General features: G+C 49.9%; 1 protein-coding gene across 1 annotated transcript in view; it reads left to right on the top strand.

The window, feature by feature from the left end:
- The window catches only part of CSMD2 (CUB and Sushi multiple domains 2), a 313956-nt gene that overhangs the window by 183603 nt on the left and 108843 nt on the right, over nt 1-21510 (top strand). Inside the window, exons 18-23 of the mRNA XM_038758637.1 lie at nt 7916-8242; nt 11252-11446; nt 16825-16963; nt 18551-18738; nt 20577-20765; nt 21117-21233. Coding sequence (XP_038614565.1) covers nt 7916-8242; nt 11252-11446; nt 16825-16963; nt 18551-18738; nt 20577-20765; nt 21117-21233 — 1155 coding nt within the window. The remainder of the gene's footprint in view (nt 1-7915; nt 8243-11251; nt 11447-16824; nt 16964-18550; nt 18739-20576; nt 20766-21116; nt 21234-21510) is intronic.

The raw sequence follows: 21510 nt of genomic DNA on the forward strand, positions 1-21510 counted from the left end.
AGGCCTAGCCTCAAGTAGAGGCAGCATGGAGAGGCCAGGCCTTGGGCACAAGTAGCATAATGAAGAGATCCGGCCTTGGACAGAGGCATTAGGCCATTCAAGCTAGAACTGTCCTTTGGGATTCACTAGTGCTTCTGAAGAGTTCCCAGTGTGCTCTCCCTGTGCTGCCTCCCAGGAGTGGGGTGTCATCGGGGTACCTAACACCCCGAAGAAGCACGGATTGTGGAGGCTGCTGTTGTCATCCCATTGTATAAATGTAGAGCAGCGGCCCAGAGTGGGGAAGTCACTTGTCCAAGATCACCTAGCACGTTGACAGCAAAATTAGAATCCAGGTCTCCAGGTCCCCAACTCATTGCTTTGCCCACTACGCTGGGCCACCCCCTTGACCCTCTGGTGCTTTTTGAGTTCAAGAACCATCTGCTCCCTGCTCCCATCTTTTCCCACTTTTCCCACTTCTGCCCCTGTGCAGTTTAGCATTTGGCCCAGTTGCCATGAGATTGGGTTTGAACCTGGCACCTTCCAACTAGTCTCGGGTTCTCCAGACCACCCCTCCCCACTTCTGCCACCCTCAGTCTGCCCATCAGTCCCCTTGATGTACCATCCTCAGCAGAGCTATGAGGAGGGAGAGAGAAAGAGGTTATTCTGGTGTTCAGGGAGTGTGGGATGGATCGATGGCTTCTGTGGGGTGGTGTGAAGCAGCAGAGGCAGTCCCTCCGGGAGGGGCATCTCAGTCGGGGCCAGCCTCCTGGAGTTTCAGCATCTGCGGCTCCCCTGGCTCCAGGGGTCTCTGAGGAGCGGCCATCCCGGGGGGCCCGGTCTGCTGTGTTGTTGTGGGTCTCTGTCATCAGATGCTGCTCCCTTTGTCGGCTCCCCAAGGCTGGGAGAGAGAGAATCTTGTCTGCTAATTCTGTTGTAGTGTACTGTGCTAAGCGTTTAGAGAAGCAGTGTGGGCTAGTGGATAGAGCATGGGCTCGAGAATCAGAAGGATCTTGGTTCTGATCCCAACTCCACTGCTTGTTTGCTCTGTGACCTTGGGCAAGTCACTTTGCTTCTCTGTACCTCAGTACCCTCTTCTGTAAATTGGGGATTTAGACTGTGAGCCCCATGTGGGATAGGGACTGTGTCCAACCTGGTTATTTTGTATCAACCCCAGCGCTTAGAACAGTGCCTGGCACGTGGTAAGTGCTTAAAAAATACCATCATTATTATTACATTACAGTGCTTTGCACACAGTAAGTGCTCAATAAATACGATTCATGATACTCTCCCAAACACTTAACACAGCGCTCTGCCTGCAGTCATGTTCAATAGGTACATGGATTGATTGACTGATTGATTAATTGCTATGGATTTGTTCTCCTTCTCTTTGGCACTGCTGTTTCCAAATGGCAACTTGTGTTGGTCTCTCCTGATCTGTTCATTTGCCTAACGCTTACCATCGACATAGAAACATGGTACTTTCTCTTAATCCGCCTGTGTGCTTGGGGATTACTGAATATGTTGTGGCGCTTTCCCTCTGTTTTCCTGGTGGTTACCATATATATTGTGGAGCTTTCTTTCGGTGTGCTCATTTACCTGATAGTTACTGAATATATAGTGGAGTTTTCTCTCGTTGTGCCCATTTACCAGGTAATTACCCTATATATTGTGGAGCTTTCCCTCAGCGTGCCTGTTTACTTGGTGATTACTGAATATATTATGGAACATTCTCTCAGTGTGCCCGTTTTCTTGATGACTGCCATATATATTGTGGAGCTTTTTCTGTGTGCCCGTTTGCCTGGTGATTACTCTGTGTATTGCGGAGCTTTCTCTCGGTATGCCCGTTTGCCTGGTGATTACCCTGTGTATTATGGAGCTCTCTCTTAGTGTGCCCATTTGCCTAGGGATTACCGTATACATTGTGGGTTCCTGCCAAATATGCCCATTTGCTTGGTGACTCCTGTATATATGCCGCACCCACATTCTAAGCCAGCCCATCACCCATGGGCAGTTGTTAAAAGGGTGGCCATTAATCTGGGTTTCAGCATGTCTGACCCCAGCCCAGTATAAATGTGGCACTGGACTCCCGGTGCCCAGTATTTTTCTCATCAGCTCCTGCCAACGCATTTCCAGGCCCAGACATGGTGCCTACATTTACAGGGTCCCAGAAGGGAGACCTAATGGCTCTGGAGTGAGGGAAGGGGCCAGGAGTCCCTCCCACTCAGAGGAACACACTTGGCTTGGGTGAACTCAGCATGCTTCCACAGGGAGATAACGCAGGAAGTGACCACATGCATGTCCGGCATTCTAAGGGATGTAACATGCATCCCCCTGTCCAGGAGCCATACGGCCATCCCATTACTTTTCCTGAGGGTAGGCAGGCTCAGGGAGGGAGCTGCTGCTGTGGACAATGTCCACCTCTGGGAGAATTTCATTAATGGCCCACATGATTTCTCAGCTGCTTTCCTTTTCATCTAGAGCCTTGCTGATTCTCTCGGACCCTGGCACCCCAGAACCATTTCCAAATCACTTGTCTGGGTGGCAGGAGCCTAGGCGGACAGAGGCTGGCCACCAAAAATAAAAGCAGTGGGCGGTTCCATATCCAGCTGGGGATGGTCCAGCTGAAACCTAGATTGTCCTGTATAAAATCAAATGAATGGTCATGCTGCTCACTAATAATCGTGATAATCATGGTATGTGTTAAGCGCTACTCTGTGCCAAGCACTGTACTAATTGCGGGGATAGATACAAGAGAAACATGTACCACGTGGAGTTCACTGTCTAAGTAGGAGGGAGAACAGGTATTGAATCCCCATTTCCAGATGAGGGAACTGAAGCACAGGGAAGTGAAGTGACTTGCTCAAGGTAACACACCAGGCAATTGGTAGAGCTGTGATTAGATCCCAGGCCTTCTGACTCCCAGGCTCATACTCTTTCTCCTAGGCCACACTACTTCTCACCAGTCAGACCACAAGACCCCAGTACTGAATAGCCTCTGTCTCCTGGGCATTTATCAGGCCTCACTCTTGCTCTCTCATTCCTCTCATCACTCACCTCTTGCTCACCCCCCTCCTTCCTGTCTGGAACTCCACTTTCACATCCAGAAGACTCTTGCGTTCCCTATCTTCAAAATCCCATCTCCTCCAGGAAGGCTTCCCCAACAAACCTCTGATCTTCCCTCTCTCCTCCCCGCCACCATGCCACTTCAGCACTTTCACGTGACCTAAGCACTTGGATACTCACACATCCCCCACCCTCCCTTGGTAGCACATATCTTGAAATTCAGTTGCTTTTTCCTACTGGCAATTTATTTTATTTTAGCATTTGTCTCCCTTGTTAGCTCCTTGAGGGCAGGGATCATGTCACTCTGTTGTACTCTCCCAAGGACTCTGTACAGAGTTCAACACAGAATAAGTGCTCACTAAGTACTATTGGTTGATTGTTCCTGTTGGGTGTGGTTCTCGGCAAACCTGGGAAAAGGAGCGCATCCCCGCTTCAGGCTGAGGCCTGTGCATCTTCTTGGCCATTCATTCATTCATTCATTCAATCGTATTTATTGAGCACTTACTGTGTGTAGAGCACTGCACTAAGCGCTTGGGAAGTACAAGTTGGCAACACACAGAGACGGTCCCTACCCAACAGTGGGCTCACAGTCTAGAAGAGGGAGACAGAGAACAAAACAAAACATATTAACAAAATAAAATAAATAGAATATGTACAAGTAAAATAGAGTAATAAATACATGCAAACATATATACATATATACAAGTGCTGTGGGGAAGGGAAGGAGGTAAGGTGGGGGCGATGGAGAGGGGGGTGAGAGGGAGAGGAAGGAGGGGGCTCAGTCTGGGAAGGCCTCCTGGAGGAGGTGAGCTCTCAGTAGGGCCTTGAAGGGAGGAAGAGAGCTAGCTTGGTGGATGTGCGGAGGGAGGGCATTCCCGGCCAGCGGGTTGACGTGGGCCGGGGGTTGACGGTGGGACACGCGAGAAAGAGGCACGGTGAGGAGATTAGCGGCAGAGGAGCGGAGGGTGCGGGCTGGGCTGTAGAAGGAGAGAAGGGAGGTGAGGTAGGAGGGGGCGAGGTGATGGAGAGCCTTGAAGCCGAGGGTGAGGAGTTTCTGCCTGATGCATAGGTAGATTAGTAGCCACTGGAGATTTTTGAGGAGGGGAGTAACATGCCCAGAGTGTTTCTGGACAAAGACAATCCGGGCAGCGGCATGAAGTATGGATTGAAGTGGGGAGAGACAGGAGGATGGGAGATCGGAGAGGAGGCTGATACAGTAGTCCAGACAGGATAGGATGAGAGCTTGAACGAGCAGGGTAGTGGTTTGGATGGAGAGGAAAGGGCAGACCTTGGCAATGTTGCGGCGTTGAGACCGGCAGGTTTGGGTGACGGATTGGATGTGAGGGGTAAACGAGAGAGCAGAGTCGAGGATGACACCAAGGTTGCGGGCTTGTGAGATGGCAAGGATGGTAGTGCTGTCAACAGTGATGGGAAAGTCAGGGAGAGGGCAGGGTTTGGGAGGTAAGACAAGGAGTTCAGTCTTGGCCAAACCAGAGGAGTGACTAGAGGAGGAGAGATGGATAGCGTGGGGTTGAGGAAAGGCCTGGAAGGGAGAGCTGGGCCTCCTCTCTCAGCCCACGTGCTGCTTTGGCCATCTCTGGGCTTGGGAAAAATGAGACAAGCTGAACCCCAATTCAGTCATTCATTCAATCCTATTAAGCGCTTACTGTGTCAGGCAGACACCTCTAGAGTCATTCTCTCCCACACCTGAATGAAGGTCGGCCCTGGCCTCAGATGGAGCCCATCCCATAGACCTCAGAATCTCTGTGATACACAGACAAAGAGCCCATTCACGCTTATGTCCATACCTTTATACTAAGTTGCTTCCTCCTACTTGTAAATATGTTTAGTGTCTGGCTCCTCCACTCTATACTAAGCTCCTTGAGGGCAGGGATAGGGTTTACCTACTCTATTGTTCTCTTCCAAGTGGTTAGTACAGTGTTCTGGACACAGTAGACACTCAATCAATATGATTGATTAATTGATTTTTTTAATAGTATTTGTTAAGCATTTACTATGTGCCAGGCACTGTACTCAGTGCTGGGGAGATACAAGTTAATAGAATTGGACAAAATCCGCATCCCACATAGGGCTCTCAGCCTAAATCCCCATTTTACAGATGAAGTCGTTGAGGCCCAAAGAAGTGCAGTGACTTGCACAAGGTCACACAGCAGACACATGGAAGAGCTGGGATTAGAACCCAGGTCCTTCTGACTCCCCGGCCTATGCTTTCTCCACTAGGCAACACTGCTTCTCCTTGATTGGTTGATTGATGGAAGAACCCTGGCTTGGCAAGAGGAGAGGCAATTGCTGGAGAGTCCCATCTCCCACTTGTTCTGTTATAAAAAATATACCAGGCCCTACATTGATAGAAATAATAGATTAGTGACTTTAACCAGTTAACTGAGGCAGGAACCCCCCTGTAAATACTATCCTCTTGCCCGTGGGGTGGGGGGGGTGGGGGGTCTCAATTAGTCTGCAAAGAGGAGATCAATCAATCAGTGATATTTATTGAGCTCTTTCTGTGCACAGAGCACTGTACTAAGCATTTGGGAAAGTACAATATAACAGAGTTGGTAGATAACAATAATAATAATAATAATAATAATAATTTTGGTATTTATTAAGTGCTTACTATGTGCCAAGCACTGTTCTAAGCACTGGGGGAGATACAAGGTAATCAGGTTGTCCCACATGGGGCTCACAGTCTTAATCCCCATTTTCCAGAGGAGGTAACTGAGGCACAGAGAAGTTGTGACTTGCCCAAAGTCACACAGCTTGAACATATATACTATTCTATTTATTTTGTTAATGATGTGCATTTAGCTTTATTTCTATTTGTTCTGACATCTTGACACCTGTCCACTTGTTTTGTTGTCTGTTTCCCCCTTCTAGACTGTGAGCCCATTGTTGGGTAGGGACCATCTCTATATGTTGCCAACTTGTACTTCCCAAGCTCTTAGTACGGTGCTCTGCACGCAGTAAGCTCTCAATAAATACGATTGAATGAATGAATGAAAGTGACAGAGCTGGGATTAGAACCCATGTGTTTCCTACCTACAAGGAGTTTACAAGTCTAGAGAGCCTCACAATAAAACTCCAGAAACAAAACCTTGCTGCAAGGTGAAACTGAGTTAGATGGGTGAACATTGGTGGCGAACCAGTCAGTGAACAGACCTGCTTTTGGTCTCTGGGTCCATGTGTCAGTCTTCCCCTTCCCTCCAATCAAATCAATCAATCAGTCGTATTTATTGAGTCCTCACTGTGTGCAGAGCACTGTACTAATCCTCTATTCAAGCTTGCTAGGGACAGCAAATGGATTGTGTGTCGCTCTGACTTGGTGAGGTCTAATGGAATTTTGGCCCTTTTTGATGTTAGGCAATTAAGTGCCTGTGAGGCAGGAAATGGACAATGCAGCTTAATAGGATGGGAAGGGAAGAGAGTATGAAAGCAGTTGGGTAAATTATAATATGAACCATGAATTCAGGATTCCTGCCAGTAATGAGCACAGAGAGTGTTTAAATGAAGGGTTTTAACCAGGGTTCACAGGGTGAAGTGGAAAGAGAAATAATAATGATAGCATTAATTGTGATATTTATTAAGTGCTGACTGTGCTAAGCATGCACTACATGCACTGGGATAGATACAAAATAATCAGTTCAGAGACAGTCTCTGTCTCACATGGGGTTCATAGTTGAAGCAGGAGGAAGAATAGTTATTGAATTCCCATTTTACAGATGAGGAAACAGAGGTGCAAATAGATAAAATGGCTTACCCGATGACACATAACAGACAAGTGGTGGAGCCAAGATTAGAACCCGAGGTCCTCTGATTCCCAAGCCTGCCTTCTGCTTCCCTAAATGGCCTGCAGAACCTGGGCCACAAGCCACCTGTGGTTGGCAACAGCTAGGGAAGTAACCTTGGTTGGGGATCCTCCATTCCAAGTTTGAAACTATGCAAGAGGTCAGAGATATTTTGGGCTGAAGGGAAGGATCCTACCAGGCTTTAGGGGCCGATCGAAGGAGCCCTTGCTTTGTGGCCATTGGAGGGGACAAGTGGCACACCTGAGGAGCTGAGGAGGGGAGACGTCCAAGTGGGCAGAGGGAGATGGAGAGTGGCGTGAATAAGAGGCAGGGCTTCAGGAGAGAGGACACTGTTTTAGAGGTCAGCTAGGCGATTATCCTCTGATTGAACCTCACCCTGGAGGAAAATTTGCAGAGGGGTCAAACCTGGACAGGACTCCCAGCTATGTTAATCAGTCATATTCATTGAGTTCCTTTATTCTGAGCACTGTACTAAGTGCTTGGAAGAGTACAGTAAAGGAGTTTATAGTCTTATGTGTGCAAGGCACTTTACTATGCACCTGGAACTGTACAATAGAGTAAACATGAACCCTGCCCTGAAGGAGCTCACAGTCTACCAGGGGAGATGGATGCTAAAATGAATTACCAGTTGCAGAAAGCAACAGGATTTAAAGAGATAGGCATAAGAGCTATTGGGCTGAATGAGCATGCAGATCCTTAGATGATGCAGAAGTTCTTAAGTGGCAGTAGGGGAAGGAATACGGTGGGGAGATGATGGAGTAATCAGGGAAGGCTTCCTGGAGGAGATAAAATCTATTGGTCCAGAGTCCGAGGCAAGAATTAAGCTGAGTGCTTTGATCTCACTGATTTTAGAAATAAATCAGACAAGCACTGGGGTATTTGGGAGAGTGTTGGCTCAGCCTCTCGGGTTGTAGCAATAATATTTATTAAGCATTTACGGGGTGCAGAGAGAGCACTGTACTAAGTGCACCAGAGAGCATCAGAAGAGTGGAACGCCACCCGGTGGTGAGGAGTAGTGGCGCTGACCCCTGCGCTTTTTGTCATTGCAGTCTCATGCTTCTTCAACTTCACCTCACCCTCGGGCACGGTCCTGTCCCCCAACTACCCGGAGGAGTATGGGAACCACCTACACTGCGTCTGGCTGATCATCGCCAAGCCCGAGAGCCGCGTCCACCTGGCCTTCAACGACATCGATGTGGAGCCCCAGTTTGACTTCCTAGCAGTCAAGGACGGTGGCTCACCTGAGTCCCCGGTCCTGGGGACCTTCTCTGGGAACCAGGTGCCTTCGGCGCTGACCAGCAGTGGCCACGTGGCCCGTCTTGAGTTCCAGACAGATCACTCCACTGGGAAACGCGGTTTCAACATTACTTTCACCAGTAAGTCCGCCCCAACCCAGGTCATTCTCCCGTTGCCTGGGGAGACCCTCTCCCATTTCCAGGGCAGTGCTAAAAGGATTCCAAGATAGGACCCCATTCCCTTCCCTCTCCTCTTCCTCCCAGAACCATGTTGAAGCCCATCGGAATGCCAGGAGAGCCCCTAACCCTCCTCCCCATGCTGAAAGCCTTAACAATCCCTCCTGGCTTCCCCTGCTGTCCCCCTGAGGCCACTATCCACCAATCCCTTCAGAGACCATGAGGGTACTACCCAAAGACTGCTGAGTTCTCATGGACCTGAAGACCAGAACCTCAGGAAATAACTGGCAACGTTTAGGGGCATTGGTCTTTTCAACATTGCTGCAGGACTGGTTTCCCCTCCTGAGATGGGGCAAGACAGAGGGATGAATGAGATTGAACCCAAAAGAGAAAGGTTTGCCAAAGGGAGGCTAAAGTTGTCCTCAACAGTCCTGGGGGCTCCCAAGAGGGCCACCTAGAAAATGAGAGAGAGAGAGAGAGAGAGAGAGAGAGACAGAGAGAGAGTCCGTCCGTCCTTCCCCCAAGTGGGAATGCAAATGGAAAGCCTCTGAGGAGCAGACTGGAGAGAAGAGGAAGCTGAGAGGACTTGTCTTCAGGAACATGGTGGTGCATGTGCCCTCCAGCTCCACAGAAGGCCTTACAAGACAAAGTATATTGCAGTTGAAGCTAGAGAGAACTGGGTTAGATACAAGGAAGATCTTCCTGGCTCTCCAGGGGACGGATCATGAGAAGAGGCAGTCGACAACAGTGGTGGACTCTCTGTCCCTTGAGAACTTGAAAATCGGCAAAATGGCCACCTGCCCTGCATGGTTCTCCTGCCTGGAGACAAAGTGATGGACCAGATGAACTCTTTGAGATCCCTTCCGAGTCCAAGATCCTCTGTTTTCTGGGAGTGCTATGCCACATCACCAAATATTTCACGTTGTCATCCTCCTGTCCTGCCACTGCCCCCACTGCAAAGCTAGGCAGATAAGTGGGGGTGCCACTTTGAAGTGTGTGACTTATGGGGGCACCCTTAAGGGCAACCTGAGGGAGAGTGGATGGTAGAAGGTGGTCTGGAGCTGGTCCTGCCATGTCAGCCTTTGCCCCCCACATGACCGCATTTAGGGCTGCGACCCTTTCATGCAGGGCCACCTCATCAGCTGATGCCAGGGTGCTTTTATGACATGAACCTGCAGCTTGGAGTGAGTCCGATCTGATCAACTTGTGTCTGCTCTAGTGCTTGGCATTCAGTAGGCTCCGGATAAATACCATCATTATTTTTATTCTTTGTCTTTCATCCCAGCCCTGGCCTTCTGCTTCCACCTCCCTGTACTGGGTGGCTGAAAAGAGAAAAGTCTGATCGATTCTCACTTTCATGGAGTCCTTGGTCATCCTAAATAAAGGCCTAAAGCCAGTCTCTCCTTCTCTTTCTCCGTTTTGGACTTTAGAAGAAATGGTTTTGAAATATCGCCGACAAGCAGAGTGGCCTAGTGAGAAAGAGCCTGGGCCCAGGAGTCAAAGGACAGGCCGGACCTAGTATCTGTCCCACATGGTGCTCACAGTCTAAGTAGGAAGGAGAAAGGATATTGGATCCCCATTTGACAGATGAAGTAATTGAGGCACAATGAAGTGAAGTGACTTGCCCAAGATCACACGATCAGCTAAGGGTGGAACCGGCACTTGAAACCAGGGCCTCTGACTCCTAGGCCTAGGTTCTTTCCACTAGGTCATGCTGCTGCCCTGACTATGAAGACAGATGTCCAGGAGGATAACCATCACGTGGTTCCTTCAAGCTTCCCGTGGCCACCATTGAGGCTGAACTCATAGCCAAATGGCCCCTGGATCTGACCCAGGATTGGCAGTTTGCAGAGTCTTAATAGACACATCCCCTTCTACGTCAATGAACTTCTACTTCTTCCTCAACAAACAAGAAGCCGAAGGCTCCACCTTTCTGCCCTCATCCTCTGGCATAAGTGCTAATGAGCAACGAAATGAGCAGCGGAAGGTACAGGCTTGAATGATCAATAATGTTTCTCTGGATAACAGAGAGGTCATGATTGTCAAATCCACCTGAGAGGTTTGACCCAACAGGCTCGCCGCAATGCAGAGCTGCCAGCCAGTGCTGAATCGCCTCTATTATCCAGCTCAATCAGTTACTCATATTTATTGAGCACTTACTATTCATTCATTCATTTATTCAATCATATTTATTGAGCGCTCACTGTGTGCAGAGCATTACTATGTGCAGAGAACTGTACTAAGCATCTGGGGAAGCACAATATAACAGAGTTGACAGTCTAATTCATTGTCCCTTAGAAGGCTGGAAAAGATCATCCTGAGTCTTTCCCCACAACTGTTTTGTATGTGTCCCTCTCAGTCCCAGTCCCCAGACAGAACTGCCAGAGTTTGGAGCTCTAGAATAAAATCTCCTAGATCCTGATGGGAGAGAGAAATCAGCGGGAAAAAAACAGGGGAAGACTGCAAAGATACACTCTCCAGAGGACTGTAAAAACCAGGTGGCATCTCACCCATCCTGGAGGGCTTGGGAGCAGGGCCAAGGGCAGAGGGATGACCCAGATGACCCCTCAAGCTCCCTTTAAAGCCCCAGTCTTTGAAACCAGAACTGTGGATCCACGGCACAGGCTCGACCATCCTTCCCTCCTGAATTGTAGGCAGGAGATGTGGGCTCCTGGGTTCCTTTGGTCAAACCCATCAGAATGACCGACTTATTGTAGTGACTGATGACGTTTCCCTTGGTTTCAGAGAGCCCCTTCCAGATTTCCAACCTGTTATTTGTAAGTCCGTCACCAATTATAGCCTCTAGTTCCCCGACCATGACCCCAGATCAAAGTGGGGAGCAACCATCTGAATGGCTGCAGCTGGGAGGAGGGAGCCTTGGCTTCCTGAGGGTCTAGCCAACATCCTGCGTATGGTGGGAAGGGGGATATGTTGCCGGTCTGACACCTCCTCCCCATCATCACCCCCCTCCAGCATTCAGACACAACGAATGTCCAGATCCAGGGGTGCCTGTGAACGGCAAACGGTTTGGCGACAGCCTACAGCTGGGCAGCTCCATCTCCTTCCTCTGCGACGATGGCTTCATCGGCACCCACGGGGCCGAGACCGTCACCTGCATCTTGAAGGAGGGAAACGTGGTGTGGAACAATGTGGTCCTGAGATGCGAAGGTAATCGTACTGGGAAGGGAAGGGGTTGAGGTGGGGTTGGGTTAGGTAAGAGATACCGGATGTCTCCTGGCGAGAGGAAATGAGCCAAAGCTGTAATGATGCTCTCTCCTTCTGGGAGACAGTCTGCCCAGGTTGATGGCAGAGTTCCTATTTCTGGAGAGCTTCCAGGGAAGGACAGACACCGTCTGTCCTGGGAAATTTAGTTATTATCCTGCCTGGAGGCATGGAGCAGACCATATGGTCTCTCAAGTGCCTGTTCTGTCCAAATCCAGAATTCCAGGATTCCTTGGGTCTACAATTTTTTTTCTTCACCTAGTTCTGGGTCACGCCCAGGACTGAACGCCGAGGCATTTTAGGCCCAGAGCCCTGCTGTGCCTCAGATTCTCCAGGTTATTTACGGTGGGACCAGATGTCCCACCTTGGGTGAGACAGTCACGGATTCTAGACTCCTAGCCCACCACTTGGCCAGAGAGGTGATAGTAGGCTGGAAGAAGTGAAGATGAAGGCCAGAACCATGATTCCAACCATGATTATGGTCTGTTTTTTCTGGCCATAACAGAAACTCCCTCCTCACCATGGCCCAGAGGTAGGCCGGAAGGTCACATGAGGAAGCAGGGCCACAGCCACTCTCTCCTAAGGGGTGTCAGAGCTCTAATATGCATCACCACCACCACCCAGACAAAGTGCTCACCCAATAGTCACTCTGGCCCCTCTTGGTCACCATTTCTTAGAAGCAGGTGGGGGATGGCAGTAGCATGCAGATATCTACTCTCTTCTCCTATTCCCCTCTCTCTCCTCTCCCTCCAACCCCTCCCTGTACGCTCCACCTAACATGACCCTAGTTCTCACCCCCAATTACTGTGAATCTGTAGTCACAGCCCATCCCCTCCTCCCCATCCTCCCCCATTCCTGACTCCTTTCAGGGCCCAAGAGGGGCCCAGGGCTGATGAGATTTACAGAGTGGGGAAAAGAGCATTTCTGTCCTGGGAGCCTGGAGAGCAGCTTCAGGAGTCCAGACTTCTATCCTCTCAAACTCAGGTGTCTTGGTCAAGGCCATGTGTCGGGGTAAACTCATAGGTTTAAGGGGTCAGGGATCAGCTGTTTACCCTCACTGCTCCCTGACCGGGTCGACCAGGACAACAATTTGGGCCCTTTAAGGGAAAAGAGGAGAGCAGGAAGCTGGGAATCGCAGGTCCCACGCTTTAAAGTTTTGGGGGTTTTTCGGGTGCAAAATAGAAGTGAAATGAAAAGTACTCATCAGGCATTAAAAAGCGGCACTTTTCCTCTGTTTTCTGGATGACTTGCCAGGCTAGATTTGCAAGTGTTTGAATCCCAGGCTCACTGAGGTCTAGAAAAATCATTTCAGTAATTGCCTGGCCGGGTTTGAGACTTCATGGCAGAGGCGAGAGCCTTTTTGGAATGTGCTTCCTCTTCTGGCAAGAGCAGAGAGAGCGGGTTCTTCCTGTTCAGAATGATGTTATTCAAAGCAAAAGTGTGTTTTTAAGGCAATTGACCACAGGGCTGTTTGTGGCATGAGGGTCAGGACTTTTGATTGCTTTAGGTTGCACAGTACTGGACACATTTCACCTCTGAGCTTAAGAATGGTCTACCAGAAATCATCATTTTCCTGCCTTTTATTTTCCAAAGCTTTGATAGTACCTTGCTCTTCAATCGTCTCCTTTTTTATTTCCCTCTTTTGCTTAATCATAATCCCCGGCTTGTCATAGGGAGCAATTAAATGCAAATGCTAATTATCTTTCTCTTTTAATATACATAAAATACTGCTTAATGCCAGAAAGAAAATTAAAAGACAAGAAAGCTATAATCTGAAATGAGTGCCCTCTTTCCCCAACTCAGAAAGAAGGAAACTGGTAGATGTTCAGGGGACACGGAAGCAGCCAGCTGGGAGACATTTGATCCAAAGCTACAGGGAGGCAAGGCCCCGGTCGGTTTAGTCAACAGCCCAGGGGAGAAAACTCACATACACAGTATGTGGTGGCAGCAAGTCCTAGTGAAAGAGCCCAGGGCTGGGAGTCAGGAGACCTGGGTTCTAGTCCTGGCCCTGACACTGCCCTGCTGTCGGCTCTCAACCTCTCTGTGTCTCAGTTTCTTTATCTGTAGAATCAGGACAACAATACCTGCCTTTCCCTGTCTTGCAGGAATGTGGTATGGATTAAATTATATCTCTGAGGTAAAAAGCACTAATAAATATGATGGATTGAAAAGTGATATGGGAAAATGTGTTTAAATGCTATCCCAATTGAACACATTATTGGTGGTAATCAATTAGTGGTATTTATTGAGTGCTTAGTCTGTGCAAAGCATTGTACTAAGCACTTGGGAGAGTAGAGTAGAGTTGGTAGACAGAATTCCAGCCCTGAAGGAGTTTCAGTCTAGCAGAGCAGACTGACATTAAAAGAAATTGCAGGTAGGGAAAGCAGCCGAGTGTAACCGTATGTATATAAGTGCTGCTGGGCTCAGGGTGGGTGAGTGTCAAAGGGCTCAGTCAGTATGGACCCAAGTGCAAAGGGAGGGAGAATTGGATGGGGGAGATTATAATTGCAACAGTAGTAATAATAATAACTTGTAATATTGATCATTTATTCATAGCCCCCAAAAAAGGGTTAGGGCATTTCACTGTAAGCATCTTGAGGATAAAAAATGTGTATTTTGCTTCCATTGAACTCTAGCAACAGTGCTCCGCTCTCTGTAGATTCCATCGATTGAGAAGGGAGAGGAAGGATAATGGAAGAAGATAGGGAGTCAAGATTCCTGGGTTTTCCAGGCCTCCAAGAAAGTTCCACTGCTGGGGACCCAAGGCCTCTCCCCACCCCTGCCCTGAGAACTGTGGAGCAGAACCAGGAGATCACAGCCAAGGTTCTCTGGCTACCCACCACAGTCTGGAGCTGGCTGTGAGCCAGGTTGGGCTAATATGTCACCGAGGGCCCAAGTGGCTTGAGATGACAGATAATGATCTCGGTGGCCAGGGATTGCATACCCTTCCTTTCGGTGAGGCAGATTGGCCCCCTGGCCCTCTACTTTCCACCAAGTGGCTAAGTGGGGAGAAACAGTAAGTGAAAGAGGTGGGGAAGGGGACAAGGATGGAAATAAAGTTGGGTGGAGGGAAGGAAAGAGAGATGGGGAGGGAGTGAAAGGAGATGGCGGGGGAGGAGGGAGGAAGGAAGGGGGACCAGACAAATCAGTGTGCGGACACCAAATTTCAGGTCCCATTAGAAAGAGGAATTGGCAAAGGCCTCCTTTCATCTGCTCCCGGTCCCCATGCCCATAAGAGACCTGCGGAAATCAAGTGGAGCGATGATTTACCCAGCTGCCGATTCATGAAGTCTCCCCGCTGGGCCATAATTGGCTCGTGTGTTTCACATTTTCCTTTCTAAGATTGGGGGTGGGGAAGTAGCTCTTTGGAAGTGGAGAAGGAGTCAGGGGGAGGGGGCATCAGTTCTCTTTGGGATCCACGAGCCGCAAACGAGTCTGCAAAGAATCGGGGTTATTAAAAGGGCAGAAGAGACAGTGAAGGGAGACACATGGATGGTGGGAGTAAGGAAGTGTAAGAGGCGGGATGCTTTCCTTCAGCTGCTCCGATCATGGCCCCTTCCATAAGGGCCAGGGTGGAGTATGGCTTTGTCCAAGGGGTTAGACAGAGACACCAAGAAATCAGGGCTTGACCCCTGGCTCTGCCCCTGGCCTGGCCTGCTTTAGAGAAAGCAAGGGTGTAGGCCTGTGGCCCCATGACCCAGGTCTGCTGGGTCGTGACCTTGGACTTTCACCCCTCTTGTCTTCAGTTTCCTCATCTGTAAAATGGAGGCAAGAATGCCTGCCTCTCCCAGCCACCCAGGAATATGGTGAGATAAAATTGAAGTAAATATCTCCTCCTTTGGAAGCAATGACAGGGCCTGATAAATGCAAGGAATTGTTAATGGGGGAAGAGTAACTGAATCGATGAAAATCTGGATATTGTTCTCTGTGGGAAAGGGGAAAAGGATTGGGGCCATTGAGCTTGAAAAAGAGAAAGTCCAATGAGTGACAAACCTAGAGCAGGAGGAGACCTCGAACTGGTAGATCGCTCATACTCCCAGAGGGCCAAGCAAGAGGAAGGGAGGTATCATGTGCATGGGGGGTGTGGGGTGTGGTTGGATATTAGGAAGCACTGGGTACAGGCTACCAAGGCAGATTGTAGATTAGCCATCCTAGAGACCTTTCCCAATGAGGCAGGCTCCCATCTTCCAGCCCAGAGGATTAGTCACTATCCTCCTCCTCGGCAGCATGGATCATTCATTCATTCATTCAACTGTATCTATTGAGTGCTTACTGTGTGCAGAGCACTGTACTAAGAGCTTGGGAAGTACAAGTCGGCAATATATAGAGATGGTCCCTACCCAACAACAGGCTCACAGTCTAGAAAGGGGAGACAGACAACAAAGCAAAACATGTAGACAGGTGTCAAAACCGTCAGAATAAATAGAATTATAGCTATATGCATAGCATTAACCAAATAGAGTAGTAAATACGTACAGGTAAAATAAATAGAGTAATAAAGCTGTACAAATACATACAAGTGCTGTGGGGAGGGGAAGGAGGTAGGGTGGGGGTATGGGGAGTAGGAGGCGAAAAGGGAGGCTCAATCTGGGAAGGCCTCCTGGAGGAAGTGAGCTCTCAGAGGGGCTTTGAAGGGAGGAAGAGAGCTAGTTTGGCGGATGTGTGGAGGGAGGGCATTCCAGGCCAGGGGAAGGACGTGGGCCAGGGGTTGACAGCGGGACAGGCGAGAATGAGGCACAATGAGGAAGTTAGTGGCAGAGGAGCAGAGGGTGCAGGCTGGGCTGTAGAAGGAGAGAAGGGAGGTGAGGTAGGAGGGGGTGAGGTGATGGAGAGCCTTGAAGCTGAGTGAGGAGTTTTTGCTTGATTCGTAGGTTGACAGGCAACCACTGGAGATTTTTGAGGAGGGGAGTGACATGCCCAGAGTGTTCCTGTACAAAGATAATTTGGGCAGCAGAGTGAAGTATAAACTGAAGCCGGGAGAGACAGGGGAATCGAGCACTTCTTAGATACAGAGCACTGTAAGAGGGGCTTAGAAGCATCCAATCAAAGCAGAGGTCCTGGTCCCTACTGGTCATTCTCCAGTTGCAGCCCCAGAGACCTCTCCAGCCCTGGTATGTTCTTGTTTCTCAGAAAGAGGGACTGTGTCTATTTATTGTTATATTGTACTTTCCCAAGCACTTAGTATAGGGCTCTGCACAAAGTAAGTGCTCAATAAATATAACTAAGTCAGGCTCTACCCCCTCTCCCCCTTGACATTTGACTACCCCCACAAACACACACACACACACACACACACACATATATCTGGTTTTCCTCTCCCCCAGCTCCCTGTGGTGGTCACCTGACTTCAGCGAGTGGCACCATCCTCTCTCCTGGCTGGCCAGGCTTCTACAAGGACTCCTTAAACTGCGTGTGGGTGATCGAGGCCCAGCCTGGCTACCCCATCAAGATCACATTTGACCGGTAAGAGCCTCCCCAAGCAGGTGGTGGGCCAACTGAACCTCATCACCTTCCAGTGAGGGAAAAGCACGGGGCTGGGGATTCAGGACACCTGGCTTCTGGTCTTGCAGCATGGCCTAGGGGAAAGAGCCCAGGCCTGGGAGTCAAGAGATTTGGGCTATAATCCCCGATCCACCGCTTGCCTGCTGTGTAGACTTGGACAAGCCACTTGACATCTCTAGGCCTCAGTTTCCTCATCGGTGAAATAGGGATTCAGAACCTTTTCTCCCTCTCCCTTGTACAGTGGGACAAGGATTGTGCTCAAACTGATTGTATTATATGTACCCCAGCACTTAGCATAGGAGTTGGCACATGCTAAGCACTTAACAATCACTACTGTTATTACTGTTGTTATTATTTGACTGGGTGACCTTGGATTAATACCTGAACCTCTCTGGGCCTCGGTTCCCCCTCTCTGGAGAGTGGGGAGAATGATCACTGCCCCTCCTATATCATGGGGGTGGGTAAGGATGAATGAGGTCTAAGGTTGAAAGAGTTCTACAATGGGGCATGAAATTAAAGCCATGAGTAATGTGAATAATGACAATAATCAGTACCCTAGCGGGGATTGTGGGGAAGAAGAGGGAACGTCACTCCCTGGACTGGAGAGGGATTTAGGCTCTTTCCAAGTGTGGCTCCTGGAAGGGCTGGGATCAGTGGGGATTTCCCTGACTTTGAATTTCTGGGCAATCCCCTTGGGGCAGGGAACTCCCGAGCAACCATTTTCACTGCCTCACAAAGCATGGGATCCAATACTGGCTAGATGTGTCACTGGCCCGGCCACTTGTACGCAGAAACCCAGTGGATAGAACATGGGTCTGGGAGTAGGAAGGACCTGGGTTTTAATCCTGGCTCCTCCACTTGCCTGCTGGGTGACCTTGGTCAAGTCACTTTACTTCTCTGTGCCTCAGTTTCCTCATCTGTAAAATAGGGATTGAGACTGTGAGCCCCATGTTGGATTATGTCCAACCTGATTAGCCTGTATCTACCCCAGTGCTTAGTACAGGGTCTGGCACCTAAGAAGTGTTTAACAAATACCATATGAAAAAAAAAGAGAAGCCCTGCCTTGGCCCAGAACCACCGGACAGCACAGACTGAGGCACAATGGAATTAAGTGACATGCCCAAGACCACACAGCAGGCATGGCTCAGTGGAAAGAGCATGGGCTTTGGAGTCAGAGGTTGTGGGTTCAAATCCCGGCTCTGCCAGTTATCAGCTGTGTGACTTTGGGCAAGTCACTTCACTTCTCTGGGCCTCAGTTACCTCATCTGTAAAATGTGAATTAAGACTGTGAGCCCCCCGAGCGTCAACCTGATCACCTGTAACCTCCCCAGCACTTAGAACAGTGCTTTGCACATAGTAAGTGCTTAATAAATGCCATCATTATTATTATTATTATGTCATATAATATGCAAATGACACCCTCTCTCCCAGATTCCCGGGGGAAATTAACCACTGCTAGCCTGTGTCCAAGCTATTCCCCCCACTGGGAAAGGCCGAGGACTGCCCTTGTGTTTGACAAGCCCATCTCCTGCCTCCTGCCCCCGGCAGATTTAAAACAGAAGTCAATTACGACACATTGGAAGTCCGAGATGGTCGCTCCTACTCGTCCCCCCTGATTGGCATCTATGACGGGACCCAGGTACCCCAGTTCCTGATCAGCACCAGCAATTACCTCTACCTCCTCTTCTCTACCGATAAAAGCCACTCCGACATCGGCTTTCAGATCCGGTACGAAAGTAAGTACTGAGGGCAGGGGTGCAGATTACTGTGCCTTCACAGTTGGGCCCAGGCCTCTCTGTCCCCAGAAGGCTCCACCTGAAGCCCCTCTCTGCTCTGCTAGGCAGGTGGCCTGTGTAGTCCAGAGCCTTCCAGAGCCCAGACTCTTCTGCTCCTTGTGCGAGTTTCTCAGGTCTGTGGAGTGACTGAGGGTGACAGCCAGATACCCAGGGCAGTGAGTGGGACTGGGACTGGATGCAGTGTCTGCTTCTACAATGGACATGGGCTGAAGGAGGAATAGGAGAGTCCTCCTGGCTACCAACAGGGGTGGCCCCGGGGCTCCTTCGGTGGCCAGCAGACACAGCTTCTGGGGCCCCCGGCAGGGTTTCTCTAGAAGCAGACTGGTTTTTCTGATGTTTGTGGTTTTAGGGAGGCTCTGGGGAGTCCTGAGATTGGCCAGCAACAGCCTCTGTCCCTCTCAAGCAGGCCTAGATTGGCACCAGGGACCACGGTGCCTGCTAGACAGATAGTCTGGGTACCCCAGAGCCTTCCATTTTGGCTCTCAGAGAGGTTGCCAGCATTGGCATCAGAATTGTCTCTGGCAATTTTTTTCTTTTTCTGTGTTTTTTACCTGCCTCAGACTGTGGCATTTTGGAGGAGGGAAGAGATGAGAAAGCAAATGCAAATGCTCTTCCCTGTCCCTCTCCTTCCCCCTCTTTCTGGTCCCCTGTCTCAGGGGTTGCATGAGCAAGCAATGGCCAGGGCAAGAAAAGGAGAAGCAGCATGGCCTAATGGATAGAGCGCAGGCCTAGGAGTCAAAGGACCTGAGTTCTAATCCTGGCTCCGCCACTTCTCTGCTGTGTGCCCTTGGGCAAGTCACTTCACTTCTCTGTGCTTCAGTTACCTCATCTGTAAAATGGGAATTAAGACTGTGAGCCCCATGTGGGACATAGACTGTGACCAACCTGATTAATTTGTATATACCCCAGCACTTAGTACAGTGTCTGTTACATAATAATAATAATAATAATAATAATGGTATTTGTTAAGTGCTTACTACATGCAAGCACTGTTCTAAACTCTAGGGTAGATACAAGGTTATCAGGATTTCCCACGTGGGGCTCACAGTCTTAGTCCCCATTTTACAGATGAGGTAACTGAGGCCTAGAGAAATTAAGTGACTTGCCCAAAGTCACCCAGCTGACAAGTTGCAGATCCTGGATTCGAACCCATGACCTCTGATTCCAAAGCCCATGAGCTTTCCACTAAGCCATGCTGATGCTTAACAAATACTATAAAAAAATAGGGAGATGCTGGAGTGGAGGGATAGCGATGGAGCATTTCCGTTAAAGGGTTGGGGATGGGAGGTTTCAGTGGCTGAGGCTGAGTCTCCCATCTGGTGCACTTGTTAGCATTTGTCTCCCCCACTCAATCCCGCCCCAATCTTGCCTCCCAACTATCCCCACTTTCTGCTCAACCTTTTTGGAGGCCCTGGGAGGTGGTGGAGAAGGGCGATGCAGTTCCAAGCTGCTGGGGTTCTGTGGGCACATCAAACCCTGATTAGGATCCCCCAGTGTGAAATGAACCATTCCAACCCTTGCAGATAGGGACCTGAGATTACCAGCCACAGTCTTTGGGCCAGCAAGTGTTTAGAACACAAGTCCACCCCCTCACCCACCATGGTTGCTCAGTAAGTACTGGCACCCTCCTCATACCCTCCCTTCAGGAAGAAGCCTGGAATGATCTCTAGAGTGTAGATTAAGGTGGGTGGGTAAGTGGCTCTTAGCCAAACTGTCCTGGGGAGGGTCTAGCAGGCCCATTCAGATGCCGAGAGTCCTCTGTGGCCCCTGGCTTCTAGCTGTAACACTCCAGTCCGACCACTGCCTGGACCCTGGGATCCCAGTCAATGGGCAGCGTCATGGCAATGATTTCTACGTCGGTGCCCTGGTGACATTCAGCTGCGACCCTGGCTACACCCTGAGTGACAGCGAGGCCCTTGAGTGTGAACCCAACTTCCAGTGGAGCCGGGCCCTGCCCAGCTGTGAAGGTAAGAGCCCTGCCCAGTGGTTGGGGTTGCAGGGGGAGGAAGGAGATGAGGGGGCTTGGGGTTGAGTTGGGGCACTGCTTCCTTGGCTCTTTCTCTGGAGGGAATGGGACTAACTGGGATGTGTCAAAGGCTCCTGGGTTTCCTCTCAGGGAGCTGGACAGCTAAGAGAGGGGTTTGGGCAGTTCCACTACAGTCCCACATCACACCCCGTCAGGAGGGCCAGGGCCCAGCTCTGTCCACCAGCCCTGCCCACAGGTCCTGAGTGTGAGCCTCCCACAAGTCCTGGCACACGCTAAGGCCTGCCCAGGCGGCTCTGGGTGGGGCCCCACTGAAGCACTAGGGGTTTTGCAGCTCTCTGCGGCGGATACATCCGAGCTTCCGGAGGGACCATCTTGTCTCCAGGGTTTCCTGACTTCTACCCAAATAACCTCAACTGCACGTGGGTGATTGAAACAGCACACGGCAAAGGTGAGGCCCCCTTTCATCCCCTGGCAACCCCGAGGTCAGGACAGGCTCAGTGAGGACAGCCCCATTCCTGGCTTCTCCTTCCTGGCTTGGCCGTGGGTGCGGATTTGGAAATGGCTGCCCTCCTAAACTCATGCAGCCCCTCCTTGTGTCCCCAGCCCACCCTCTCACAACTCACACACCCTTAATCTCAGACCATCCCTGAGCCTGAGATTGGTTTCCCCATTTTATAGAAGAGGATCTGAGATTCTGGGGAGGTTAAATGACTCACTCAGAGTCA

This window comes from Tachyglossus aculeatus, chromosome 16 (assembly GCF_015852505.1).
Source record: "Tachyglossus aculeatus isolate mTacAcu1 chromosome 16, mTacAcu1.pri, whole genome shotgun sequence".
In the NCBI taxonomy this organism is placed as follows: Eukaryota; Metazoa; Chordata; class Mammalia; order Monotremata; family Tachyglossidae; genus Tachyglossus; species Tachyglossus aculeatus.